The sequence below is a fragment of the Histoplasma capsulatum genome, assembly GCF_000150115.1.
Source record: "Histoplasma capsulatum G186AR genomic scaffold supercont2.17, whole genome shotgun sequence".
In the NCBI taxonomy this organism is placed as follows: Eukaryota; Fungi; Ascomycota; class Eurotiomycetes; order Onygenales; family Ajellomycetaceae; genus Histoplasma; species Histoplasma capsulatum.
Genome location: NW_025544817.1, coordinates 349152 through 376874, shown reverse-complemented (window position 1 = coordinate 376874; position 27723 = coordinate 349152). Strand labels below are relative to the sequence as shown.

Here is a 27723-nt window from a genome sequence, read left to right as displayed (position 1 = left end):
CTGCGGTTGATGCAGCTCTCCTCATTGCTGTCACTGTGTGTCTGTGCAGCGTTGCCGGATTCGCCGTTCTCGCAGGTTCAGCCGTATCTCACATTCCGGTGCAGGCAAATCTAGAGCTCGTCTCATGACCTAAGCCCAACCCGTATCACGTCTCCCCGAGCTTATCATATCTTCTTTCACATTCCCTTGTTAATGCTGAAGAATTTGTCGTTCACATGGCCGGATTTTTATTCTTAATGTTCCAGCCATCGACTGGTCTGATTACCCCTCCAGTCACCCGTTTCTAGGCCCCCGATCGACGACGTGAGCTATCTCTCAGTGAAAAGTCATTACACTGCCCTCTCAGCCTGATTGGATACATCCTGTCGAAGTCGCATCCTCTGCTTCAACTTACTCTAAATACCCTCTTCATTGTTCCGCTATGGGAAATACTGCTACCAAAGAGGCAAGGCCCCCGGTGGGAACATCCGGGCGAAATGGCCATGGACGGGGTCCATCCGGTGGTGCTGTTGCGCTCGGAGGCCTTGGCCGTTTTCATAATCAATCGGAGAGTTCACAACCTGGGGGTTCATCGAGGCATTTTCGTGGGAGTCGACCGGATCTTTCCTTTCTAGGGATCGGACCAGCGGTCGATAGAGACTCTTTCGTTGAACGAAAGGAAACAAAACAGGAGAGGGATGCTAGGCGACTAGCAAGAGAACGTGCCGCAAGGATTAAGGAACGAGAACGGAGCATGAAGGAGGAGCACGTGGATGGTGGCTATTTGGTGACACAAGGAGTTTATACTGGTGTTGAGGATTTCAATAAGGCAGTTGTGCGTCAATTAATGGTATGTGTTTTTTTGGCAACATTTTTCGTCCTGTTTGTTCCGTTTATATATATATATTTACAGCTATATCCGTCCGACTAACTTTCCATATAGATTGAGCGAAGGCTTGCCCCGTTTTGGAAGGGTTTAGAAGAGTTTTCGGACTCGTGGACGGAGCACCAACTTATGGCTGCCGCTAGAGGGCTTCCGATTCCAGCTCCTGACGAGATCCCCCCTGAATTAGAATATAAACTCACTCCACCTCGGCTACCAGAGGATCAGGACTTACCTGACCAAAATCTTAACAACTTGACAGTTCCCATCACATCCAGGTCTCAGTCGTACAATTCCGATCTATCTTCCACTACCCATCCAGTATCTCCTTCCATTTCCCTTCAACCTCAACTTTCCCCTGGCGTTTCTGGTTCTCCAGGTGCACATCTTTTTCGTGGACGGGCTAAAACTTTAGCATCCCTGACTGCATCATCTAAACATAGTTCACCAGGCGAAATGTCCCCTCGAGAGCTACAGCTTCCCGGAGATCCGTTTGTTAACGGGCAACCTATTGAGGCGTACCTCTATAAAAACCCGATTGAATGTCCGATATGCTTCCTTTACTACCCCCCATATCTCAATAGAACCAGATGCTGTGATCAATTGATCTGCTCGGAATGCTTTGTTCAAATCAAACGCGCCGATCCGCACCTCCCTGAACACGAACAGCGGGATCCAAACTCACCATCCCCTGACCGACCAGACGGACAATTGATCTCCGAGCCAGCAGGCTGCCCTTTTTGCGTACAGCCGGATTTTGGTGTTTCCTATACACCACCCCCTTTCCGACGGGGTCTTAGCTATATCCCCAGCAACAACTTGGACAAGACTCTCCTCTCTCCAGCGTCTTCCACATCATCCCTCGTGTCTGGGAATGCTAATAGTCATTCGATAACCACTCGACGCCGCGCCACTTCTCTATCTGCAAATTCTCCGGCTGTTATTACGACCGACAAAATTCGGCCCGATTGGGCTCACAAACTCCAAACAGCACGGGCACAAGCTGCTAGGAGATCCGCTGCTGCAACTGCGTTGCATGCAGCTGCGTATATCAATGCAATGAACAATCCCATTGAAACTAGAGGTATGGGAAGCAGCAGTAGACGTATGTTGCGACGAACAACTGGGCATGGATCGGATAACTCAACTAACCAAGCCGGCTCTGTTGCTCTCTTGGCGGAGCGACGAGCCATTGCTGCAGATCGTGAAAATGATTCCCCTGCGGAAAGCACGTCAAATTTAGCGCCTGCACGTGCAAGCTCTAGACGAAATCGGATGGACGAACTTGAAGAGATGATGATGATGGAAGCCATAAGACTGAGCCTCGCCTCTGAAGAAGAAAGGCGCAAAAAGGAAGAGAAGGAAGCCAAAAAAGAGGCCAAACGGCGAGAGAGGGAAGCTAAAAGAGCAGAAAAATTAGCGAGGAAAAATGGCCTTTACAGCAATAACCCTAGCTCGGTGGCTCTGGACGCTACTGGAAGTAACACAGCTGTCAGATCTGGCCGTGAGCTTTCGCCCCCTGTTTCTGTTCTTGAACCATCGAGCGACAAAGGAAAGGCTATTGATCGTCCGGGGTCCTTATCTGAACCTCCACATACCGACACCCAATTACCCGGTCTCCCAAAGCTAAGCTTAAAGACTTCTGATGATGACCTTTCTTCCATCTTCGCCCCTTCATCAGCCGCAGCAGCAAAGCGATCGCATCTCCGACATATTTCGAGCTCCTCGTCCTCCAATTCATCATTGGTGGGATCTGCATGTGGGGAACTCATGGGCTCTAGCAGCACACCCAATTCTAACTCGGCCATTGAGCCCGTATTGAATTTCAGGAGCCTCGATGCCGTGATTGACGACGAAAATACAAATGGCAGCCGTCACGAACATCTTGAGGGAGCGACAAAATTGAAAAAGACCCAGCAGCCATCCAATGACAATGCAATTTCCCCTCTCCCTAATCGAGATCTAGGACTGGGAGTAGAGCCGGGAAGCGTCCAGCAGGCCACTTTGCCTCCACAAGGAGATCCAAGCATTAATAAGGACGAAAATGACATTCGCCACAAAGAGTTGCAGTCGCATACTGTGGAAATCGTGCATGGGGGCAATACGAACTTGGAGACGGTTGGCTAGACAGTCCTCATATTTAATTCTGAAGGTAGATGTTGTGACGATAATTTCTTGTCTCTCATTCTTCCTAGTCTCTGCTCTTTGCAAACCTCCTCACCCGCATCCCCATCCCACCTTCGCCCTTGATCACACCCTTTTCTTACTAAATTTCCAACCCTTACATCTCCATTCCCCCATCCCTCCATTTCACAGGCCCCATTTTATGTTACTTTCACGGTAATGTCCGAAACAAACAACTTATTCGTCCATTTATGTAAATCGCGAAACTGTTGGCCCCCACCCCTTCTTTTTCCTTAGTTTCATTTCATTACTTTTCCTCATAAGCCACGTCTTTTTCACGATGTCTACGAAAGTTGTTGGTCAGGTTTGCGTGTCTTTTTTGTTTTTGGTCCATCTAGCAATTCCCCATTGGTACCATTGTCCATTGCTTTCGTCTGTTGATTTTCAGGTTCTAGGCGGCAACGTCCCGATATAGTGGCTATGGTGTCGCCTATTTCAGTTTTTTCACACCTTTAAAATCGTGTTACTCAGCTTGTTCTTCTCTTTCTATTTTGCTATCTTGTACATATACATATATAGACACTGGCTACTATTCTCGTATGAAAACCCAAACTTGTTTCTTATGGCCTCTGCTGATTTCTGCTTGAAACGGATTTGTTACTACCCTTGCTACCTCTTCAAATCTGGGAAGCCTAACAGGTCTTAGGTACCCCCTTGACGACAATGTACATGTTTTATCACTCAGCAGATGACCACCCCTAACCCAGCAAAATTTTAAGTGATTATTTCTCGAGTCATATTATGTGAGTAGCTGAGTCTGGTGCAAGCGTCCGGTCGCACAACTACTAGTACAGCAATTATGGCACCTACGGCGCTGTTCCGAACCACTTTGCTATGTATTTGCTGAAGGCTCACATGCGGGATACCATCGTTCACCTTCTTGAGTCAATCAACATACAGCAAAAGCAAAGCATTCATCTTCGAGCTGCCTTTTTCAAAATCTCTTTCTTTACCAAGCTGCGTTTCAACAAGGACTGGCTGTAGTTGTTTGTTAGCACCATCCACGGGTAAAAGCCACATATTTTCGCGCTTTTCAATGGTTTTATATAAATGTACTTACCGATCAATGAGCTCCAAGGGGTCAGCTTCCAAGTCTATAATTCTTGGGGGAAGACGATGCTGGAGGCAAGGGGCTATCGCGTCAAGGGGCTATATGTGTAATAAATGATTGACGGTGTACCAGCAGAGATGAGCTTTAGGGAAGAGTGTCCTCCTGAAGAAGAAGATCATAACGAAGAAAAAGGTTGCCAGCTCGCAGTAGCTAGAGGGCAATATACCGCGCCATTGAAATGGGTGTTCCTCGAGGCTGATAAATCATTTTATTTGTGAGGTTTCATGTTTACATTTCCAGGCTCCAGGTTAATGCGTTGAAAATGTGCTGAACAATTTTATGGAACGGAAGTATTTTCCTTTCCATCTTTCGCTGATCGCAAAGCTGATTGTTCGCGTACCTCCTCTGCATAGTCGAATCAAAAGCTTGCGGGTCGTATGGATGTCAACCTATAAGAATGACCTTATTGGAGAAGGTGGTTGCAATCAGTTTCATATTTCCTTACCGACCACGACGCCCTGCCTGGAAATTAACATGACTGCCCCTAGTGCAAGTTATTGAATCCTTAATATTGTGGTGGATGTAAAGCTTGTGAAAACAGAATTTTCTGCCACCCCCTGAAAAGTAGTAGCAAAACACCACAAAAATAATCAAAATATTCATGTATCTCTAGAATCATTCAAATATCATCCAATTCATTCAAATATGCACCTTTATCATCAAATACACATCTTTATCATCAAATCTGTCAATATATCTTATAACATTCACTGTTCTACTGTCTTGCAAGCTTGTAAAAGAACTTCAACTACTCTGTATTTTCATCTGCTCAAACTGTCTGTTTCAGATGTTCTGAATAATAACAAGAATTCAACTAATAATAAGAAGAAGAAGAAGAAGAAGAAGAAGAAGAAGACACAGTCAGAAGATCTTCAATTTCTGTGAATATCTATCTCTGAATCTAAGATTTCATTCAGATTATATGAACAGATGATTATCAATGAGATAAAAAAGTCTATAAAGATTAAGTTATGAAATATTATAACAAATGATATAACTGTCAACTTCTATTATATTCAATATACTGTAAAAAAAATAGTTGAAGAGTATGTTATAAAACAGAACTGTAAGAAAATAAAAGTTGTAAATTATATAGCAGTTATTTTATCAAATAAATATAAATCTTCAATCAAAATCACTCTTGAGAAGAAGATAGATTGAAGAGAGATTATTACTTTTTTGAAAAAGTTATATAAAAAGAAGATGAGCAGATTTAGTATTGAGATTATCATTTCTTTTAATCTTTTTAATATCTCAACTCTATTCTTAAATATCTCTGTAATATACATAGACTGGCCGTGTGACCATGCATGGGACTGGGACCAAATTTTTCCTCAGTCCCATTATTAGATATCTTAGTTCTGGTCCCATATAGTGTTTAGTAAATTAGTCACTTTACACTGTTTATATTATAAATCTAGTTCCAGATCATGTTTTACTAATAAATTAGTGATCCCAGTCCCATTTGGTCCCATTTTACAAAATGGGACCAAATGGGACCATGATTTACCCTATATAGGTTGGCAGCAATAGATTAGCAGTGATAGATTAGCAGTGGTAGATAGGTTGGCAGCGGTAGATAGGTTGGCAGCAGTAGGTAGATTGGCAGCAATAGATTAGCAGTGATAGATAGATTAGCAGCAATAGATTAGCAGCAATAGATTAGCAGCAATAGATTAGCAGCAATAGATTAGCAGTGATAGATTAGCAGTGGTAGGTAGATTGGCAGCAGTAGGTAGATTGGCAGTGGTAGATAGGTTGGCAGCAGTAGGTAGGTTGGCAGTGATAGATTAGCAGTGATAGATAGATTAGCAGCAATAGATTAGCAGCGATAGATTAGCAGCGATAGATTAGCAGTGGTAGATAGATTGGCAGCAATAGATAGATTGGCAGCAGTAGATAGGTTGGCAGCAGCGATAGATTAGCAGTGATAGATAGGTTGGCAGCGGCATAGATTAGCAGTGGTAGGTAGATTGGCAGTGGTAGATAGGGGATCTAATAGCAAGCCATCAGAGCATTGAGCACTAAGCAAGATAGAGGTAATATCTCCACCAATCATATCATCAGATTGATGTATTATATAATCATCAGAATGGGACCAAACTTGAGTCAAAATCATGATCAGTTCCAGATCATGTTCTGATTTTGATAGTCAGTCACTTTACATGGAATATCAAGATTTTTTAGTCCCATTTCACTCATGTTTTGATAATTCTAGTCACTTTACACTCCCATTCTGGTTCTGGTCCCACTAAAATCATGCCAAGAAATGGACTGGGATCAAACCAAACCAAACCAAATGTGTAATTCATGGTCTCGGCGGCCAGTCTAAATATACAGTTCTGCAGCTTTTATTGAAGTATTAGATTTATAATTAACAACTCAGATATTGACATCAAAAAAAATATTAGATATTAAAAAAGAAGTAATCTCATCATCTATCAAATCCTCTCTCTATCATTCTATCAAATCTTCTTAAATTTATAAAATATTCAATAACAAAAAACTGCTGTCTATATATACAAGATTCACAGCCACTAGTCAGCAGCTGAAGAAGACTTGAAATTAATAGTTAAATAAGTACAATTCTTTGCAGATTGAGTATGAGATAACTATTTATTGATATTATTAAAAGATAAATTGTTATAACTTTGAGCAGAGTATTTGTTGAATGATTTTTAATAATACTTATATTCAACTTCTGAGTAGTGAGATTATCAGTTGAATAGATAATATTAAATATAAATATACAACAGTTAAAAATCTGTCAAAAAAGATAATAAAAAAATTAATAAATAGAAAAAAGAAGAAGAAATAAAAAAGTGAATCTATCTCTACTTCTAATTCTTCTATACAGACATCTCAGATATTAGTAGTTATCTTCTCTTTCTCAACTTCTTCTTCATCTAATATTGTATCTTCAAGTGAGATAATCAATGTAATGATAATAAAATATATAATAAAAGAAATGAAAGATATGAAAAAACTGAATTCAAATTTATCATTAAATTCAAATCTACTGTTGAATTCAAATCTGTCATTAAATTCAAATCTATTATTAAATTCAAATCTGCTGTTAAATTCAAATCTGCTGTTGAATTCAAATCTATTTTCTATTTAAAGTAGTTCAATTTCTCAGTTTGATAAACACACAGATCTGTTTATTGATAAGTTCTTCAATTAATTAATAATAGAAAGATCTCAAAAAGCAGAAGCTCTTTTAACTGTAAAAAGTATTATTCAGAATAAAAAATTTGAACTGAATTATATACAGACAATGATAAATAAATAGATAATTCAATTAAATATTGAAATGAGTATATTCTTGATAATAAGAGATGAATTAAAGAGTTCTATCTGACAGTCACAGTTGAAGGAGATTAAATTGTTTTTATCTACTGTTTATAGTAATAACAGCAGATCTCATACTGCTTCTACTTCTGAATTTGAAATTTAAATATTATATATTATTATAATTGAATTGTAATCTGAATCTTTCTAGATTTTACAATACTATTCTATATAAGCAGATCTGAAATATCCTCTTACATCTTCTTCTTTTATAAAGTTCTCAACTATATAATACAAGAAGACTTTAAAATCTTCATTAAACTGATTCTCTAATTGATATCTGTATCTTCTAATTCATTCTTTCAATATATAAAATGACTTCTCTATAAAATTATAATCAGAAAAATATGAGAATAAAAATAAAAGTTCAATATCAGCTTCTCTGCAGAGATCTTACAGTGCTTGTAAATAATAAAAAAAGTAATTATTCATCATTAAATAGTGATAATCTTATTGACATTTGAGCAGTATCTGAATATATACAAACTCATTGAATCTCTCTGTATTATAGAATCTCTGATATATATTATAATCAAAATATTCATTGATATTTATTACAGATAAAATTAATTATCTATAAAATTATTTACAAAGTCTTCTAATACAATAAAAGAATTCTCTGCTTGATTATTTATATTATCAATCTACAGTATATTCATTTACAGCACTCTTATCTAAAAATATAAATTGATTAGATTGATACTGAGTAATTTGAATACATCATTCAGCTCAAAGTTTTTTATTATATTGAGTGATTATAAGTTTAATCTATATTAAATAGAACTGATAGATTAGCAGGTTTTATAAGTGATAATTATAATAATTAATTATTTTTTTTTATATCAAATTCAGTTTCTTCAACAATCTAGATATTAATTGAGAGTGAATATTAATATCAAATTCATTCTTCATAAAGCAGACAGCTTCATCACAATATACAGTTGAATATATCTCAAAAAAATTCTTCAAATCTAACAAGATATCTGATATAATCTTTGATTTTATATCTTATATTAAATAAGAACTTCTAGCAGTTTCAAAACAGTGAATATTTTATTGAATTTAATATATAGTAATCAGATGACACTCAATGATCTGCACAATCTGAGTAGATATATAACTATTATTTAGAAAATGTATAATCTTATTGATGATAAATTTGCTGAGCTGAGAAGACATATTGACAGATTTGATGATAAAGATATATATTTGATGATAAAGATGTGTATTTGAATGAATTGAATGATATTTGAATGATTCTAGAGATACATGGATATTTTGGTTATTTTTGCAGTGTTTTGCTACTACTTTTCAGGGGGTGGCAGAAAATTCTGTTTTCACAAGCTTTACATCCACCACAATACAAGGACTGGGAACCTTTGAAAGAATGATCATGAAACAGGCCAACCAAATACAGACAACACGGTGGAGTCTCCTACATAATAATAATAATAATAATAATAATAATAATAATAATAATAATAATAATAATAACAATAATGACAATAGCAATAACAATATGCAACTATTGCGAGGGTCATATGTAAGATTCAACTCCAGCCAGGTTGCCAGCATGTTGTCGTGATTTGTCCATGCTGTTGCTGTTGCTGTTGTTGTCTCTGATTGATATCCAGTTTGTTGAGGGTCAATTGAATACTTCCTGACGAGGGCTCGTCAGCGACGAGTCTCCGCTCCGTTGCCCGTTCCCGCAGCCTCGAACAACCCGCACCAACCTGCACAGAGACAGCCAGCGCCAGAGCATGCAGACAGGCATTGGCAGATAGGAATCTGCATGGTGGGCGGATGGGCTGATGAACTCTGGCACTGACTGTTGCCTATCTACACACGCTGATTGGCTTCCCTCTTCCATGTTCGTGTCCACTCTCTCCACTTGGAGATTCGAGAGATTTGACAACGAACGACTCATCTCAAAAACCAGCCGTCAATAACAACCGGAATCTGGTGTATGACTGCACTACGGAGAACGGAAGATCAGTTGGCATTCTGCCAGCCAGTCTAGCGCCTGCCTCTCGAACCCCATGCCCTCCAAATTCACGTAACGAAGTGCACCTTGCCCGATATCCACCATAGTTCAACCTAAGATCTTGACAACACCAACTCCGAGCAAATAACATCACGGATATATCCGCTGCACCTCTTTATCTACAAATAAAAGTCAACTCGACGTCCTCTTAGAATAATGGCCCCCGATCTAAATTCTGTTCCTCCTTCTCCACACCCGCGGGGCCCTTCTAGAGCACTGTCAACGGGCGTGCTGCAACCTACTGCAACCAGCTCAACATCCGCTCAAGCCTCTCCTTCAGTGTCTCGACGAGTCTCGCAAGTCATGGGTCCGCCTCCAGTTCCGCATTTCCCCACGTCACCCGGCCTTGCGTCTGGCGATAATACTGGAGTGGGGGTTGGTCCAGGTATGGGTTATTTTCTGCTTCTCTTTCACTGCCATACCCTTCTCCCGTGTTCTACTGTGTGCTAACCATAGCAATTCATTTCTTCACAGGGCCAATCCGACATCCCCGACCCCTTACTGTTGCCGATCTACATTTAGAGCTAGAGAAGGAGCAGGAAGCAGTGGTACGGAATTAACTCCTCCCCCTTCTCCTGGAGAGTGATGACTTGACTGACGAATATCAAAAAATCAGGTAAACCGTCTCACGCGAGAACTCACCCTCCTCCGCCAGCAGACAGCCTCAGTAGCATCCACGGCATCCTCGACGTCTACCAATCTTAATGACTCCTCAGATCCACAACATCCCACTGCGTCACGCCGCAACCGATCATCTTCGAACATTAGTTCCAGGAGCGTTGCGGGAGCAGCATCAGGGGTGATAGCAGGTGGGGTGACAAGCATTGCCCCCTCTCGTGAAAGGGAAGCGCCATCCTCCTCTTCACGCCCATCCCTTGACATTCCCCGGGGAAGTCTCAGTCGCGAGGCGTCCGTAACATCACGTCATCAGTCCGGAAACGCTTCACCATTGCTCTCCTCGCCAAACCAACACCAGGCAGACTATTCATCGCACCACCACCACATGTCCAACCAAAGCACGGCATATCCCCCTTCCCACCGCACATCCATGACCTCGCACACAGTCCCACTCCCGCCTTCTCAACTCTCCACCACTTCAGCAGACCGCGCACGATCCGGCTCCACGTCCTCTTCTGTTTTATCAAGGTACGAAGAAGCAGCTTACCATCGAGCAGAACTCGAAGCGGTGAAGCGGGAAAATGACATTCTCCGCCGACGAATTCGAGAACTTGAAGCCAATTTGAAAGATTACCGTCAAACACCTGCTCCATCGCCGCCTCCACAACAGCAGCGCACGACGGAGGACGACCACACTGCCACAACCACGTCTAGTCTTTCGACTGAATTAAGGGAGGCATCGATTGCTGACGATCGCGTTATCAGGCGGTGAAGCATTAGGTTCCTTGAAGGACAAATGGTCTTGGACTTCTCGAGATATAAGGATGTAGCTACCTGCTGATGCACCGCCGTTAACTTCCTTCCTTTCTTTTTTGCTTATTCTTCCTTCCCCACCTAATTGTTGTTTCACTCTACTTGTTTCCATGGGATGAAATTTCTCATCTTCTTCTAATGACCCCAAGTTTTAACGTAACCACGATATCACTATTATTTCACGACACATGAGACCACATTGCCTTACACTATTTTTATATTTTCTTTTAAAATCCGTCGTCTTTCTCTTTCTTTCACAATTTCCTTTCCCCTCTTCTTTTTGTCAACCCATGACGAAAAAAGGGTTACTTTTTATTTTGATCAACCACAGTGCGGGGGTTAATGTAAACAAGCTCAAGTACAAGGTTAACTGAAGTGCACATCGTTTTTACGACAATAAAAGAATATCTGATCTTGTTTTCATTCCATTTTGAGGCTTCCGTAAATCGCCTGATTTTCACATGCAAACATCCAGCGCACCCTGGTGTGGCTTGAGAGCCGCAACAGCCACGGCAGCAACGACGTCACATGTGGCGCAGTCACGGCTCAACCCCTCGATGACGACGCGGAACAACTTCCAAGGCTGAATGTTGCGATGTGCAAACAAACCTCATCTTCTCGCACAGCTCTATATCTACCTGTAGAGCGTCTCCCCGGTCTTGCTTTGCGCTGGAGGTCTTCAATACAACTTCAACCCATCCAATAACGAATCCTACTCTACCACTGTTCAGTGTTCACCCCCGCGTAGGGCGATCATACCAATACTGCTAGTACTGTTACATTCAAGTTCTCTTCAACGATGTCCTCCCACACCACCGTCCACGTCGCGGATATCTCACCCAAGACGAGTGAGAAGGAAGTAAGAGATTTCTTCAGTTTTTGGTATGTATTACTGTCTTTATCCTTCCCTGTTCATGCTATTCTATAAATGCAGCTACCAACAGTTATATTCTAGTGGAAAAATAACCTCTCTATCAATTACCCCTAGCTCAGGCGAGCAAGACGCTCCACAGTCAGCAACAGTAACATTTGAGAAAGAAGCGTGAGCCCCCCACCTTCCAAGCCCTACATACACATTTGTGGAAATCAAAACTATCAAATACTAAACAGGTACGCTCCAGCGCTGCCAAAACCGCCCTTCTGCTCGACAATACCCAACTTGGTCCGTCCTCCGTCAAGGTAACAGCAGCCGCATCCATCGATCAGCTAGCCGGCCCCAAAGCCCACGCGGAATCCCCTGAATCCAAAAACGACACCGCGGGCATCCACGACATTGAACAAGAAGACAAGCCCCGCTCTCGCATAATCGCCGAATACCTCGCGCACGGCTACGTGATCAGCGACCACGCGATCCAACAGGCCATCTCCCTCGACAAGAAGCACGGCTTCTCCACGCGTTTCCGGAACGCGCTGGACAACTTCAACGCCAAGTTCCACGCCACTGATAAGGCCAAGGACATCGATAGTAGCTATGGCATCTCCGATAAGGCTGCAAGTGGCCTGCGCGGACTTAGTTCGTACTTTGAGAAGGCCCTGGGCACACCGACGGGGCAGAAGGTGAGAGATTTCTATCTGCAGAGTGATAAACAGGTGAGGGACATCCATAATGAGGCGAGAAGGCTGGCGGATTTGAAGAGTGGGAAGGCGGAAGAGGCGGAGGGGGTTGAGGGGAAGGAAAAAGCAGAGGCAAGTCATGATGTCCACTCTGAGGAGACGGAGAAGAGAGCGACATGAAATGCCGTTGGAGGAATAATAACTCGGTAAAGGGAAGATGAGATGATTAGGTCTGACAGTAATATACTGAGAGGGGTTATTGCTTTTTTTTCCCCTTTATGTCCTTTTGATGGCTTTTAGGCTTCCCGGTGTCATTGTCCCTGGAATGGCAGCGTCGACAACGATTATGATATGGTATGATAACCTGAAATTCTCATCGCCTGAATTTGTGATATTTGCTTAAGCTTTTTTGAGTTGTTTTTGCTCTGCAAACTCTTTTGATGTATCTGTCTACCCCTGTAGCTCGCATCGTTTTCAAATCTTTAACGAATGGGTCCTATGCTATTATTGCAGAACTACCTTGTTTCAAAAATTGGATTTCCTCTGGAAAGATATAGGAGATGTATCCGGTCCCCACGATCACGCTCACTCATTTCCATGTTTACCAATTCATCAAAACCAAAACAACGAATCCGTAACAAGTAGAGGTAAATAATAATAATGATAATAATAAATAAACAAGAACACCCATCAACCCACCCCTTTCCATCATCATCATCATCATCATCATCATCATCATCATCATCATCATCACCCAATATGGACCGAAACAAACAAAGCCCAACCAAGCCTACCTCCCCTTCATCCCCACAGGCCCCTTCTTCGCCGTCTTTGTCGCCGATTCCTCCTCAAGCGCATGCACTGGGTTACTCTGCAAATGCACATTCCCCTCCGCATCAACCATTGCCCCCGGAACGCGGATACCACACCCGCCACCGTGATGTCCACCAGTCCGTTCACTGCCGCTCGCCAGGTTCCGCAGGGGTTGTTCCGAATCTGTAGCTGTCTGCTCGGCTTTTCCGGTCCAGCCAGGGATGTCGGATTCTTGAGGTCCGGTTTGGCGGGAGGGGGAAGGGGATTGGCGGCCGGCGTGACGGGAGGACATACTTGCGGATATTTTGGGGGGGGAGGGTTGGAGAGTATGTGGCTGCTCTGTATATATATGCGAGGTTGTAGTGTTTGTTCCCGACCTTTTTTCTTCCTCCGTCTCGTACAACACAGGAATAAGATGTGATGAGATCGGCCGGTGAAGTCTTTCTTTGGTATATTTGGGTCTCACCGTATGTTCGTTAATCCATTTGACACACGTTACGTACAACCCACGTATAAATATCAAGTTCCAAGGGGGGGATTGTTTTGAGTTTTCTTGCAAAACTTGGACAAAAAAAACATCATGATGACGTCTGTTCCCCGTCCGCCGACTAACAACACGCAACCCACTAAGGAAATTTGATTCCCTATTGTTCTGCTCTATGATATCAATGGTAGGAAGAGAGGACTTTTGCCTGTTTTTAGGTGTGAGCGGAATAGTATCGTTTTGGCAAAACTTTCCTTGATTGTTCGTTCATTCGTCGTCAGGCAAGGGGGACATCTTCCCTTCGTAATGGCAATTTTCCTGTGGTTACAACAAGTTGGTTGGACACCCGAGTTCCTTCTCCATGAATTCCTTAGCCCACTTAGGAGATGCTAGGACGTGAGCGTGTTATATTGAAATTTACATATTTTTTGTACCGCGTAGGCTTTTTCTTAAGTGGTAATATTTTGTGCATATGCACACCCTGGAGAAAAGTGTAAGAATCAGGTTTCATTCCACATATGTGGTTTGATGTATATTGATTTTATATCGTTCTTATATATACCCGCCCTCTTGTCTAGTTTTACGTTAGATTGCATTGCGCCAGAGATTTCCAGAGAATGATTTGAAAAAAAAAAGCAAGTTGAAATTGGGTGGGAATGAGAAATGTGCTTAACTAATGCATTGCCGCCTCCCGAGGTCGGTATATATAGTAATAGGAGTCTAGATCAAGGGGCGCGATGATATCAGAGTTTGGAGGAGTGAGATGAAGATAGGCTAGGCAACAACCTATAGCTTCCAGTGTGGAACATGGCTTTCATAATACACAGAGAATAATCCCAGTGATACTTAACCGGTCCCGTGAGTGGAGAGGCTGGAGGGTTGGTGCAAGGCCAATGAAATGGAGTTGTATCGCTGGGGGTTCCTGGGTAGACGTGGGAATGAAAACTATCTAATGAAAATCAGTGTAGAATAGAATACGAAAGGGTAAGAGGGACTAAAAAGAACGATGGGGCGAAGAAGATGAAGGACTAAGCGCTTGAAGGACGAGCGATGGGGTGGAAAAAAAAAATGAAAAAAGGAAGAGAAAATGAAAAAGAAAAACAAATCGTGAGAATAGAAAAGCTGTCTTTCTGGAATCGGAGAGTAGACCCACAAACTAGAATCGGTGACATTTGAATTGAGATAGAAGGGAGGAAACTAAGGGAGTGTTCGTAAAACAAAGGGGGATATATCTGCCCACTTTGAAAAGCTCATGTTGGTGCCCAGGGGAGTGGAGGATATGTGTGGTATGTAGGTAGATGACGCTAATAAAGTAGGGGGGATTGATATGAATAAAAACTAAAAAAGCTTTTGTCGTCTTTTATGTCATTCTCATTTTATTGCATTTTTTGTCTTTTCGTCTCTGTTTTTTTGCTTTTTGCTGTTGCTGGCTAGAAAGATTATGAACCACCATTTGCCTGTGCTGCTGCTGCCGCTGCCGCCGCAGCATTTGCATTCTCAAAAGCTAATGCCTGCGCATCGGCTTCGTTGACAACGGTCTGAATAATTTGTTGCTCTTCGGAATTAAGGATTTTGGTCAGGTTTTCGTAAAGGGCCGGTTGCTCTTGTTGTAGATCTGAAGGGCAACATGTCAGTATCTCAGAGTCAACGAGGACAAGCGAAAAAAAGTTGGAGTGAACTCACTCATCAAAACGTTCTTGAATAAGCTATACGGCTCAATTTTATCCAATGGACTCTCAAGCAAACTCTTTTCGTCAAGGTCATCGTCCTCATTGCCGGGCATCGCTGAGTATTTCATAGCCTGTGAAGTGAATCTTAGCAGCCGCTGAAATAAGTATCTTTAATCCATAAAATGTTAAAATCTTACTTCTTGGTTTAAGAACTCAACATAAGATTGACTCTCGTCGTCAAGGTCTCCATCAGGACCCTCATCTTCATCTTGTGCTGTCCACTCCACTTCGCCACTCCAATCATTATTCGAGTCGTCATCATCGTCCCCTTCATAATAACTTAAATCGACATTAGAAGTAGCTTCTTCGCGGTCTAGAATTTGGTCAGCATCGAGCCTACGTTTAACCAAAAAGAGGTATCATGGTGAACATACGCTTCAAGGCCGCTGGAAGGGTCTGGAAAAGCTTGCTAATCCCCTGTAGGAGGCGGGGCCAGCCTGGTTGTACGCTTGCAGGCACATCATTCCCTCGCAAGGTCAATAGTGCGCTGATGGCAACGATGCAAAGCTTCTTGTCATGGACCCTGGTAAACATGTCCATATTCGAAAACCAAGTACTGAAGAATTTGTTGGTCCATTCTTTGGACTCCAGGAATTGGAGCGATAGCAAGGGGTTATAGTAAATGGCATTGATAACCATCTCCATGAGGTGAATCCGGTAAGACTTGGCATGCGTTTCATTCGAATTCAATACCGCCATCGCTAATGAGATGAATGTTGGGATATATTGATCGACTTGGCCTCGAAGGTTAAGCATGAGAGCCTCTGCAAGTTTGCACCCACAGATTCTATCAACGCCTCCAACTTTCTCGTCATGGAAAATGTCTTCCACCATACCAACAAGAGCTTGAAGGTAGGCGGGGTTTTGCGTCAAAGTAAAGGAGCCAAAGGTTACAAAATTATCTAAAGCTGGCAACATATCTATAAATAGCAACATTAGTTTCGCAAGTCATTTAGTTTATGGAAATCATTAACTAGCCTTCAAGATACAACTCCGCTCCGGATTTGAAAGTCTTGTGCATGAGGACAAATGCTTGCCACATCGTTGGAGAGATAGACTTGGCGGCGAAAGTGCAAGAATCGATGATCTCAAAGACTTCGGTATACAAATCTGTACGGTTTGCAGTTAGCGTTGGGTCAATGAATAGGGATACAAGCAATCCTACCATAGAGTTTATTGTCAAGGGTAATTGTGATGACAGGCATTAAAATGGTTTCGAGGTGTAGAAGAACATCTGGTGTGCTTTCCAGAGTTAAAATGAGAGTTCCTATGGTTTGGAGTACTCCCAAGGCAGTAATGCTCTTGTCATCTAGGAAATCGCCGTAAATGTCTTCATCGCCTTTCGAGGTATTTTTTCGTTCATCAAGCATATCTCCGATAATACGCAAGTAGGTATCTCTCAGTTGCTCGCACAGAGCCACAGCAAAAGGAGTGAGTTCTGCCGAGAACGCTTCAACGAAGTCTTCCATGACGCTTGCAAGCGGATCCAAATCCACTTCATTAGAGAGCTTGAGGAGCTGTTGCATGATTTGTGGGATACTAGTTTGCATCGAGGTCCGGATAACATCATGGCGAATAAGCGGCTGGAGGGCAAGGGCAGCTTCCACTCTCACGGGAAGTTCAGGGTCGGCCAATGCATCCAAAATATTTCTATAAACTACCATGAGGTTGTTGGTGTCATTGAAGTCTAGTTCATTGAACTTTTCCAAAGTGTCGCAAGCCCGTGCGCGGAGATAGCCGTGGGGGCTTTTAAATTCTGGGAAAACGTGGCGGACGAAAAAGTACTCGACTTGGTCAGCAATAGGGCTCTTCTTGCCCAAAATTACGGAAGCCAATGTGCCAATCATGCGAAGGGCGCCCTCCTTTTCGCGAGGAAGTTTTTGGTCATCTGGAGACGATTCGTACTTGCTCACAACCCCGTTTATGAAACTCAAGATAGAAAATGTCTGCTTCTTCCGGCTTTGTGTCAGCGCTACGAGGAAGTTTGTAGCTGCGACATCTGGTGCAGAAACCTCTTCATATATATTCAACTTCCGGTGCAAATACTCTGAAGGGTCTGTCTCAAAAAGCTCAATATCTTCATCAGACTGGCAGAGTACTGGGAAAATTAGGTGTTGAATGAGATTATCCATATGAGGTTTCAGATGGTCCCATGTAATTTTTGGCTTGACACAGTCTTGCAGAAAGACCAAAGTATAAGAAAGTGCAGGCTTGCTTAGCCATTGTCCGTTGACCCATTTATCGATTTCCCCCAGGTAACCCTTCAGAATCTCGGGGGCAAAGGTCGAGATGAAAATCTTGGCATACTGGGTGTATCTGTTCGAGCTGGATTTGCCGATAAGATTAGGGTTGCCGTAACTATGAGTATATCGCAACTGGTTAGATCGTCTTTCCTTTCAAAATATAAATTGACCCATGAACGTACCGAACAAATAGACGGTTCAAATTGGCATAAGAGCATTTTTTGGCTTTCCACCAATGGTTAAGGTCCCGCTCATCTACATCTTCTAGCAGGGAACTTGCGGGAGGGATTTTTCCAATGACTCTCAAGAACAAAGTGCACCAATCGACCGTTGCTTGATGGGTCATCAGGAAATTTGGCATTTCAAACTGTAGAACCGAAAAATTTCCGCGTCAGTAAAAACCATCTAGGATCCCGAGGCCCATAGCGCTATCGGAAATGAAAGTTTTCATCACCCACATAGGTGGCGTTCTTATACGCTTTGACAACTGTCCGCAGCATCTCCCCCGCTTCGATGCTTTCCTCATTGATAAGTCGAGACCCAATATCCAGTAATCGCGGAAACGAGACTTCCACCACTTTCTCAAAATCCCCCCTCTTGTCGCTCGCCTTGAATCTGTAAACACGACATATTGCCAGCAGACACTGCAAACCCGCAAAGACTGAGTTTGCGTCGTTGGTATTGAGTAGCTGGACAGTCACGTCCATATAGTCAGGCCATCTTGAAGGAAAATCGTATTGGAGGACCTTGGAAAGGATAGGGGCCAACTGAGATCGAACGGCGGGCGGGGAGGAGGCGAGTAAAGGGATAATACGAGCTCGGAATGGAGCTCGGTCTTCATCCGGAATGGCTTTGTGAATGGATTGTTCTTCGGCAGGAGCCCATCCTCGAGTGACCCGATTTTTCAGATATACCACCGCTAAAGGTGGGAAGGGAAAACAGGAGATTTGAGTCAGCAATACACAAGACACAATAGCCTATAACTATGGCTAACCAAGCGGACGAGAAGACGTTTATGTGTTTTCGAGGCAAATAAATATAAACATGGCCGGGTTGTTTTCTTACTCGATAGTCGAACTCCATTGTCCTGCTCCGCCTGTAAAATATCCAACAGCGCATTGACGAATCCAGGCTGCTCCTCAGCCTAATATAATGGCACAAAAGAGTTAGCGGGATTACCGACATACATATTCAGAAATTCTAATTGAATAACATACGAATTTCAGGTCTGCCTCTGCCTGTTGTCGAGTATCCGCATTGGTGTTGAGGGTCGCTTGGATACGGTCTCGGAGGCCTGCGACATCCATCTCGTGCTTATAACAACCCCCCAGCACCAGGCCAGAGGAGGGGCAGATCTAGAATTCCAAGTTAAAACAAGGCAGGTAGTTGCCTCGGTCCAAGCTGCGCGACGTAGCGTGGGTGATTGGGACGTGTAGGAGGATGTGGTGATGGGAGTGTTTTGTGGAGAGGGAAGTTGGGCAGAAAAGATGAGAAAGCACAGATCGGTCGGTGGGGTTTACAGTTTTAAAATTGAGGTTAGCATGGATGCTTGAACCTTTTTTTTCCTATCCACAACCACCTCTTATTTATTTACTTTTTTTATCTGGCGCTAATTCGTAAAAACAATAATAAAAGAAAAAGATAATTCGTCCAAATACAGTGAAAGCTATGGATCGAAAAAGGCGAGGATACAACCATCTCATTCGATTATCTACTTTATATCCCAAAGACCCCGGCAGACTCCAATATAAAAATATCGATAGCTGGCTTCTTCCGGCGTCACACATCAATTGTTAGTTTGAATCCTATTGGCAAACACATTCCCGCACACAGCACGATTCATAGCAACACCAACTGTTCAAGGATAAACTTTGACGATGCATCAGTTGGCCAGTACTAATGGTCATTCTTTTACATGTAAAGGGACGCGGCGAATATTACGTCGCGCTTGATCAGCTCTTGTGCCTGTTGCGTCTTGTTATAGAGTGTTGGATCGCCCACCAGCTTAGCAGCACTCTTTACCTCCCGACAGGTTTCGTCTAACCGTGTGATAACACGTACAATCGTTCCTTCCATCACATCTGTCAAATCTGTGATTCGGTTGAATGACATTCCCCGCGCCCATTCGTACACCACCTCGACAAGGCTGAATCGGGGCTTGCTCACGAAGTCATTGGAGTCATCACTCGATAGGATGACCTGGTGCTGGATTTGGAAGTCATTTACCCTTTCCGATATCTTGATTATGGCCTCTTTGCCCTTTTCAAGTCGCGGCGTGAGTGTCGGTACGCTCTCCGTCTTTTCTTGGAAGACGAAGGCTGACAGCAGAGCAACGATCTCTTCTGGCTCGTATTCTGCAAACACATTTTCCAGAATTAATTCTGTCAGGACTAGCTCATTGGCTGAATGAATCTAGATATAGATGGTGTCAATTTTTTGAGATTGAAAATGATTTTACGTGGATGGCACAATAACCTACCTCACAGGCAACTTTCCCCTTCAATTGGACTCGACAAGCCTCATCAACGAAGCCAAGATCCTTCAAGACCAAAATACGCTGCTCGTAGTCGGGTAACAGTTGCAAGTTTTGATCCGACATTAATTGCTTTAACTGTGAGATGTTTTCTTTAACCTGCCATTCGTCATGTTGCATCTCAAACTGCCCAAGCATCAGCATTGCCCAATAAAATCAATGTTAGTCGGGGAGAACAACGCTTTTTTAAACCTACATGTTTCAGAAATTGTGGGCATCGCAAACAATTGCTGGATTCGATGATGACAACTTGTGCCTGTCGCTGATTTAAGATCTCGACTACTTGAAGATCTTTGACTCGGTCCCACGCCAATTCGTCCCACGACCTGCTTTTCCACGAGGTACATAACGGGGCAAGGTCTTTCTGTGCAACTTTCAATGATTCTACAACGGGTTAGCAACAGGCCAAAAGAAAAAGAAAAAACAATTGAATCAGACCAATTAATGTAGCTATTAAAAAAGGTGGGTTCCCGTTTACCTTTCTTAATATTCAAATACCATGTTGGACCACCTATTTTTAAAACAGTCGAAGTTACGCATTCAAGGTCTTCAAGCGGGATCTTGTATGTCTTCAGCACCATCTCGTTGGGTTCCGTCGACAGTGGCGAAAATAAATGCCGAAACGCTGGCAAATATGGAAGGATATCACTTGGATGCCGGCTACCATTGATCGGGCCAAATTCGAACACCTCTAGGTTAAGGTTCGGCCCAGGAGCCATGCCTTCGCGAGCAAGCATACCAACTGTCCTGACGCCGTTCTGTAGGAAAGTAGCCAATATTAGCAAATCTCATTAATTAAAATCCAATGCGTAATTCGTCACCTTTTTAAAGACGACCACTGTCTTGGCTAAAAATAATCGTCGTCCCACAGGTGATGCAAGGAGCTTAATATGAAGTTTGGCAGTGAGACGCGAATACTCCACGGCAGCATTGTGGCAAGCTTCCATGTCGATATCACATATGGCGCATGGCTCCCGTTTTATTTTCTCTAAACTGGCCTCAGATAGTTGCACTTGTTTCTGGTGCTCCGGCAGGAGCGCTTGCGTTGCATTTTCACTGAAGCTTCGCTTGATCATTTCTTCAATCTTCAAGGCTTCTACTCGCAGGAGGTTCAATATCATATTATATGTAAGTCGGAATTGAGATCGAAGCTTAGTCGGATCGCCTAGAATCATACGTCGCAGAGTGCTAGCGGGTGGCGCCTCATCCCTACCAGACGTAACAATGATCACTGATCCCACTGTGTCAAGACCACGGCGACCTGCTCTCCCTGCCATCTGAGTATATTCACCAGGGAGAAGGTCTCTAAAGGACCTTCCGTCATGTTTTCGGAAGCCAGAAAATACAACAGTCCTGGTTGGCAGATTCAGACCCATCGCAAAAGTTTCCGTCGCAAACAGCACTTTCACCAAGGTCTTTGCGAATAATATCTCAACGATTTCCTTAATGATAGGTAAGAGACCACCATGATGAACCCCGATACCCCTACTCAGCAGCTCCCTAACCCGACGAATTTGTGGAAGGACTCTATCTTCTGCCTTCAGCCTTGCCAGCGACTTTTCAATAATCATATGGATAGAACTCTTTTCTGCTGCCGTGCAAAAATCTTGGTTAGACAAGGAATCCGCATTTTCCTCGCATCTCTTCTTGGAAAATACAAAAACACACGCGGGTAACAGGTTTTCTTTTCGCAAATGTTGCACCAGATGGACCCAGACATTTCTGTCTTGTGCAACGGTCGTTCGCCCACCGCCTCGACCTGTTCTGGCGATATTGCCGGCTCTATGAGGTGCAGGTTGGCCTCTGCCCCGCTGCTGTGTACCGCCTCGTTGTTGTTGTTGGACGCCTCCACGTTGAGTGCCACCACGCTGGGGCCCACCTCGTTGGTTACCACGTTGGGGCTGCCCACCACGACCTCTATCTCCATGACCACCTCTGTTATTATTGGACTGGGCGTCCGCCGCTTTCTGAGTGCGAAGTTTGTCCCGCCCGGATAGAATGTCATCTACCTTCTTCCATCCTTTCTCGATAAAGTTTTTGTTTGAGTCGACAATTTTGTGCATGCTCTTATCCGCCCAGAGGTAATGCTCCAATGGGACAGGGCGTTTGGGGGTTGAAATAACATAGATGTCCTTCTTCTTAGTCCTGCCTACCCAGGAGGCAAATTCGTATGTGTTTGGTACCGTAGCGGACAGAAGAATTAGAGTAACATGTTCTGGTAGCATGATAATGACTTCTTCCCAAACCACGCCTCTTTCCAGGTCATTTACGTAGTGCACCTCGTCGAAAATGACAAACTCTACATCGCGAATAAGATCAGCGCCGCGGTAAAGCATGCTCCTCAGAATTTCCGTCGTCATGATCAAACAGCTCGCCTCGGGGTTAATCTGGACGTCTCCGGTCAGAATTCCCACATCCTCAAATGTATTTCTGAAGTCGCGAAACTTCTGATTACTCAAGGCTTTAATCGGTGATGTGTAAATGGCTTTTGTCATGTGCTTGGCTGCGAGTGCGATCGCATACTCTGCCACAACTGTTTTTCCAGCAGATGTATGAGCGGCAACGAAAACAGAATCTCCGTTTTCCAGGTGGTAGACTGCCTCCTTTTGGAAAGTATCCAGCTCAAAGGGCCATTCCCTCGCCATATCCGGTACCAAGTCGTAAAAATTCGTAATCTCCTTGTTGATGTCCACCACATGAGCCCACTCTTTACCCCCTTTCTTTGAAGTGGATGTGAGGAGCTGATTCCTTGGTTCTAAAGCTGGGTATTCAACTGGTAATAGAGAATCAATATCTTGTTCCTCTTCGTCACTGGATATGCCCTCTTGGAGTTGTTCATCGGTCCCGGTGTTTCTTTCTACACCAAGGGAAAGCCTCTCCTCCGTCGGTTCGTTAACGCCTTCCACCTCCCGCTGTAATGTATTTTCAACATCTCGAGCATCGCTTTCATCATCCTTGCGTTTGGTTTTCTCGAATTTCGACCCCCTAGAAAACCCCGGAGGAACTTCCAACAGGCCACCCTCCACGCCAAAATTAATGATTCTGTCTAGTCCCGATGCATTTCCTCCAGCAGAATTCTGATGCACATCACTTTGGGCTTCAGACTCAAGTTCAGCAATGGCTTCCACGCCCTCCAGTCCGCCAGGTGCAAACGGAAAGAATCCGGCAGCACCGCGGACGAAATCAGCACGCCCTGCTGGTCGCCTTAGCAGCGACGTAGAATTTTTCGCAGTAGCGCTGCTTGCAGGAACAGTTACCTCGTGATAGCCAGTAACCTTGCCTTCCAGCCCTTCCCGGGTAAACCGGATGATTGTACGGGTTTGTGGTGGTGCCAGGTCCATGAGGTTCGTGTAGTCCAGAGGAACTTCCCATCGCCTAGATTAAACTCATCAAAATTTGCGCGTAGAAAAAAGAAAAAAGAAAAAAAGAAAAGAAAAAATTTGCGAGAAGGGCACATACTGTTGCAACTTATTCAACCACGGGATACTAAACCGAGGAGAAGGGTTCAAAAAATCTCGCTCGAGCTCAGCTTTCAGCTCCTCATCAGATTGGACTTCGCGCCTTCGACGCTGCGATCGGAAGCCTGCCTCGATTTCCTTCTCCCCATCTGCTAGATCTTCATTTTCTTCTCTCGCTATCCAGGCGTCTAGAGTGTCATCATTGTTGGACAAATTATCCACTGCGGCGTAAAGCCGCTGGACAGCATCGAGCAAATCTCGGTCTTCCGCCATTTTTGTTAACGGCAAATGACGCATTAGATGGTATTAAAGGAAACCATAATCAGCTCCCAGTATCATGGCAAGCCAGCCTATGGCAAACTGCTCTCTGCTTCTCAACTTATCATGTCTGTGATGCGGGCCTCAAAAGACTGACATTCCAACCTTTTCCCTGCCGCTTTCGGAAAGCGGGCATTACCTGGGCAAGATTACGGGCAACAGAGATGCTAAATTATGCCGTGGTCAAGTCTTCAAGATTTACTGTAAACCCACTTTGTTTCCCATGTAACAGTGACTGGCCTGTTCTCAGGAGTGAAGCGAGACGCTAAACTGTCTGGCGTTTAATTAACAAACAAGCGCGCTTGGCGCAGCCCTAAAACCTTAATATCATTTTGAGCGCCCACCTCATGGTTTCCCGATCTTGTGATATAAATTCAAGTTAAAAAGAAAAGGGCGGTAGCTATTATTTCAAGAATATCAATGGAGGTGTAAGCCCAAGGAGTTGCCGTCCAAATAAACTCCTATCCACTATACAGAAGATCGCTATTTTTTGGAGGACAGCAACTTGAAAGCTGCATCGTGTCTGAACTCAGGTAAGGGATACTTCATGGCGATATCAACTGAGTGAATAAGCTAGTCATTCAGAACGCTCTAACGAAAGCACATATTCCCCGAGTGGAGAGAGGGAAACGTATCGTATTGAAAGAGTGACTATACGACAAGACACAACAAGGAATGTCTAGAGATAACAATATACAAAAGAGAGTGAAAAAGGGACCAAGGAAAACAAGCCACCTCAAAGCGATTTCCGCAATACAAGGGGGACAGTACTGAACCCCAAATGTTGAGGATCAACGGCTATCTTGTAGCTTGCTCCTGAGGCGAGAAGAAGTTGAAACATGACAATCAGGGATTAATCCTATCCTGTATCCGAGGGTAAACACGTAACAGGGCTTCCCACAGATCTGGGTGCTGGGTCACAAGAACTTCTGGATCCAACCCCATCGCCATAAACGTTGTGTCCACCCCACTGACTACTGGTGTCATATACACTTTGCAAATCTGAAACCCGCAGAGGAACGCGTATGCCATGATAGCGGGTGTGAATCTCCCAGTTCTGTTGAAATCCGGTGTCGTATATCCCAACTCGACATATGCTACAAATGCACAAAGGTACGCAACAAACAGAGATCCCAGGGTTACAGTAGTTGCAGCAATACTATCGTTGACGAGCGCATCGATACCGTGGTGTTCCATCATTTGCCACGTATATTTAGCCGCTAACCCATAGGGTTTCCCGTACAGTACCACATGGGAAAATGCATATCGATTGAAAACGCTGGTCACTCGTCGAAGCGAGCTCATTATTCCTCTCACAACATGTGTTGTGGCCCTCCCGACGATAGTTTGATCAGCAACCACTTCCTGTCCGGAGATGCTGCACAGCTGGCGCAGCAAGTCAACCACACCGACGACCAGGCTTCCAAGGCATATGCTACCAAAGGAATAAGTGATGGCCCGTCTTGAAGCACTTCTCAATGGTCTCGTTGGCATCTCCTTTGAGTTGCCGCCATAGAAATACCATGAGCCATACGCTCCAGCGACAGTAGCATGCATAGTATTCTTGATCCACTCAGTGATCCAATAGGCGGAAAGGACAGAAAACGTCATCAGCGTCTTCGTCGCAATAGATTTGCATCTGTAGTTATAACAAAGAGGGTTTGGTTTCGTTTCGTCTGGATCGAATGCAATATAAGTCGTGACGAGCGTCACGAAAAGCAACGCAGCGAATCCGACTGTGAGCATACTTCCCATAATGCAGATCATATTCACCGATCCATGGCGTCTTATCACAGCGGCCGACGATCGAAGCAAGACTGTAGTGAATGGGATTCGTGGTATCCAGTTCACGAAGTATATAACCGCGAAGAGTCCAAGCCCAGTAAATACACCCCCGATAGCCCATTGGCGCCTATAAAGATAAACAGCACCAGTGCCGAAACTCGCACTCACATTCAATAACCCAGTGACCCAAACCAATTTATCCGTAAAAAATAAGAAGACCAAAAAGTATACTACCGAGGCGGAAACGGCGAGAGGAAGCACAGCGCTCAAAAGCAGGACGACATTCAAATCTAGTGCGATGCTATTCGATGGGTCATTGACGATGTGTCCGTCGAAGTCGACGCCTTTCGCGTATCTGTCAGTCACGAAGGAGGAGAGAGCAACAAATGCTAACACATTCAACAAAAACTAACGAGAAGAAAAGTGTTATTTTTTAACATCAGTAGAAACTCGCAGACCAAGGTATAGATACGAAATAGAGGGCCAAATTAAAAAAAGCCTACCAGTAGGCTGGCCCATATGTCAAAATACTCTTTTTTGTATAGCTTGAAAGCCTCTTTGAAGGTCGTTTCGGGTGGTCCATCACTATCCTTCTTCTTCCGTCGGAAGAGTCGGGACAAATTGATATCCTGGAAGGTCACCGTAAGATTGCCCATGGAAAATTTTAAGGCGGGCCATGAGATATTTATGTTTTTCTTCTTTTTACCACCACCGGCGCCCTCACCGGCGCCGTCACCTGCAACAGCAGCATCATGAGGTTGTTCATCAGGATTGTTTGCACTGGCGTTGTCCTCTTGGGCTGAGGGCTGAGACATTGTTTAGAACATGTATAACAGACTGGTAGGTAAGAAATATCACAGAGGTACAAAATGAGAGGCGTAGAATATCATGTCTGTCCACATCAGACATCAAGGAAGCGTGCAAGAGGAGTGTGATGAAGTGTTGGAGTCAAGTTCCGTAAGGGTCCCCGCAGCCAGATCGGGTCGAAGCTGCCGTTTCGGCTGTAGACAATAACATATAATCGATGTATTAGGAAAGTCCAGCATCTGTAGTTATGATCGGCTGTTCCTTCCCCAATCCACCTCCTATTCCAAGCGCTGAGATAAGTAAACTCGGATCTTGCTCTGGTCCAAGAGCCTCGGCAATCTGCTCGATTGTGGAAAGAAAAGAGCCGTGGCGCAAAAAGTTCAAGGGTAACAAAGCAGCGTGACAAAGGGAGTACGGCAGAAGAGCGTGCCAGTCGATAAGAAAATGCCCGGGGAACCCCCATCATCGTCGAAGGAAGGCATAGCTGGAGAACTGGCTGAGGTTGTTATGCCACCGGCACACCGCAGGCTGCAACAGCTGCATAAAACATTGCATGTAAGGGTATAGTCCATATTTTTTGTCAACAGAACGGTATTAGCATCCCCTTTAACAGAAGGTGACGGACAAACCAAACAACTTCATAATAACTTGCCAAGATCAGGAATAAACAGCCAAGGACATTTCCGTGGTCGTTGAGTTGCAGACCTCTTTTTTTGTCGCCTGCGGAGCATGTGGAACAGGCTGTCCGGCAGATAGCTCTAGAGAAGCACATGCAACGGACTGAGAGGAAGAGCGTCAAAGCCTTCAAAGCCTAGAACCCCATGCGATCTGACAAGAAGATGGATATCACAGTCCGTCATGTATCATTGCCGAAGCAAGGAGTGCTTGATATTCCCCTCCCATATCTTACTAGAAATTGATTGACTTCGGATGTATAAATGTTTCCTGGAGAGAGGGTTTGATGGATGAATATTTTGGTGCACACGATTTAACCGCGAGTTTTGGAGGCTCATGT

The 27723-nt window shown here is 43.9% G+C and overlaps 7 protein-coding genes across 7 annotated transcripts; 3 read left to right on the top strand and 4 right to left on the bottom strand.

Annotated features, from left to right (window-relative positions):
* Positions 1-150: 150 nt before the first annotated feature.
* Positions 151-3610, top strand: HCBG_08751 (C2H2 zinc finger domain-containing protein; the record flags this gene model as incomplete). Its single annotated transcript, XM_045435800.1, has 2 exons — positions 151-829; positions 923-3610. 2 exons carry the CDS (start codon positions 422-424, stop codon positions 2987-2989), a joined length of 2475 nt encoding a protein of 824 aa, XP_045283592.1.
* Positions 3611-9708: 6098 nt separating this feature from the next.
* On the top strand, positions 9709-10942 carry HCBG_08750 (uncharacterized protein; the record flags this gene model as incomplete). Its single annotated transcript, XM_045435799.1, has 3 exons — positions 9709-9937; positions 10027-10100; positions 10169-10942. The coding sequence occupies 3 exons, from the start codon at positions 9709-9711 to the stop codon at positions 10940-10942; spliced, it is 1077 nt and encodes a 358-aa protein (XP_045283591.1).
* Positions 10943-11782: 840 nt separating this feature from the next.
* HCBG_08749 (Vip1 protein) lies at positions 11783-13039 on the top strand (the record flags this gene model as incomplete). Its single annotated transcript, XM_045435798.1, has 3 exons — positions 11783-11865; positions 11939-12025; positions 12105-13039. The coding sequence occupies 3 exons, from the start codon at positions 11783-11785 to the stop codon at positions 12715-12717; spliced, it is 783 nt and encodes a 260-aa protein (XP_045283590.1).
* A 288-nt stretch (positions 13040-13327) lies between these two features.
* Positions 13328-13642, bottom strand: HCBG_08748 (uncharacterized protein; the record flags this gene model as incomplete). The annotated part of the gene is made up of 1 exon (XM_045435797.1): positions 13328-13642. One exon carries the CDS (start codon positions 13640-13642, stop codon positions 13328-13330), a length of 315 nt encoding a protein of 104 aa, XP_045283589.1.
* A 1405-nt stretch (positions 13643-15047) lies between these two features.
* HCBG_08747 (importin-7) lies at positions 15048-19114 on the bottom strand (the record flags this gene model as incomplete). Its single annotated transcript, XM_045435796.1, has 10 exons — positions 15048-15449; positions 15518-15635; positions 15702-15877; positions 15939-16484; positions 16543-16674; positions 16730-17922; positions 17990-18174; positions 18266-18726; positions 18873-18951; positions 19025-19114. 10 exons carry the CDS (start codon positions 19112-19114, stop codon positions 15274-15276), a joined length of 3156 nt encoding a protein of 1051 aa, XP_045283588.1.
* A 604-nt stretch (positions 19115-19718) lies between these two features.
* On the bottom strand, positions 19719-24071 carry HCBG_08746 (translation repressor; the record flags this gene model as incomplete). Its single annotated transcript, XM_045435795.1, has 7 exons — positions 19719-20219; positions 20287-20466; positions 20537-20724; positions 20819-21098; positions 21162-21436; positions 21518-23715; positions 23800-24071. The coding sequence occupies 7 exons, from the start codon at positions 24069-24071 to the stop codon at positions 19719-19721; spliced, it is 3894 nt and encodes a 1297-aa protein (XP_045283587.1).
* Positions 24072-24962: 891 nt separating this feature from the next.
* HCBG_08745 (uncharacterized protein) lies at positions 24963-26716 on the bottom strand (the record flags this gene model as incomplete). The annotated part of the gene is made up of 2 exons (XM_045435794.1): positions 24963-26309; positions 26405-26716. The coding sequence occupies 2 exons, from the start codon at positions 26714-26716 to the stop codon at positions 24963-24965; spliced, it is 1659 nt and encodes a 552-aa protein (XP_045283586.1).
* Between the last annotated feature and the right edge of the window lie 1007 nt (positions 26717-27723).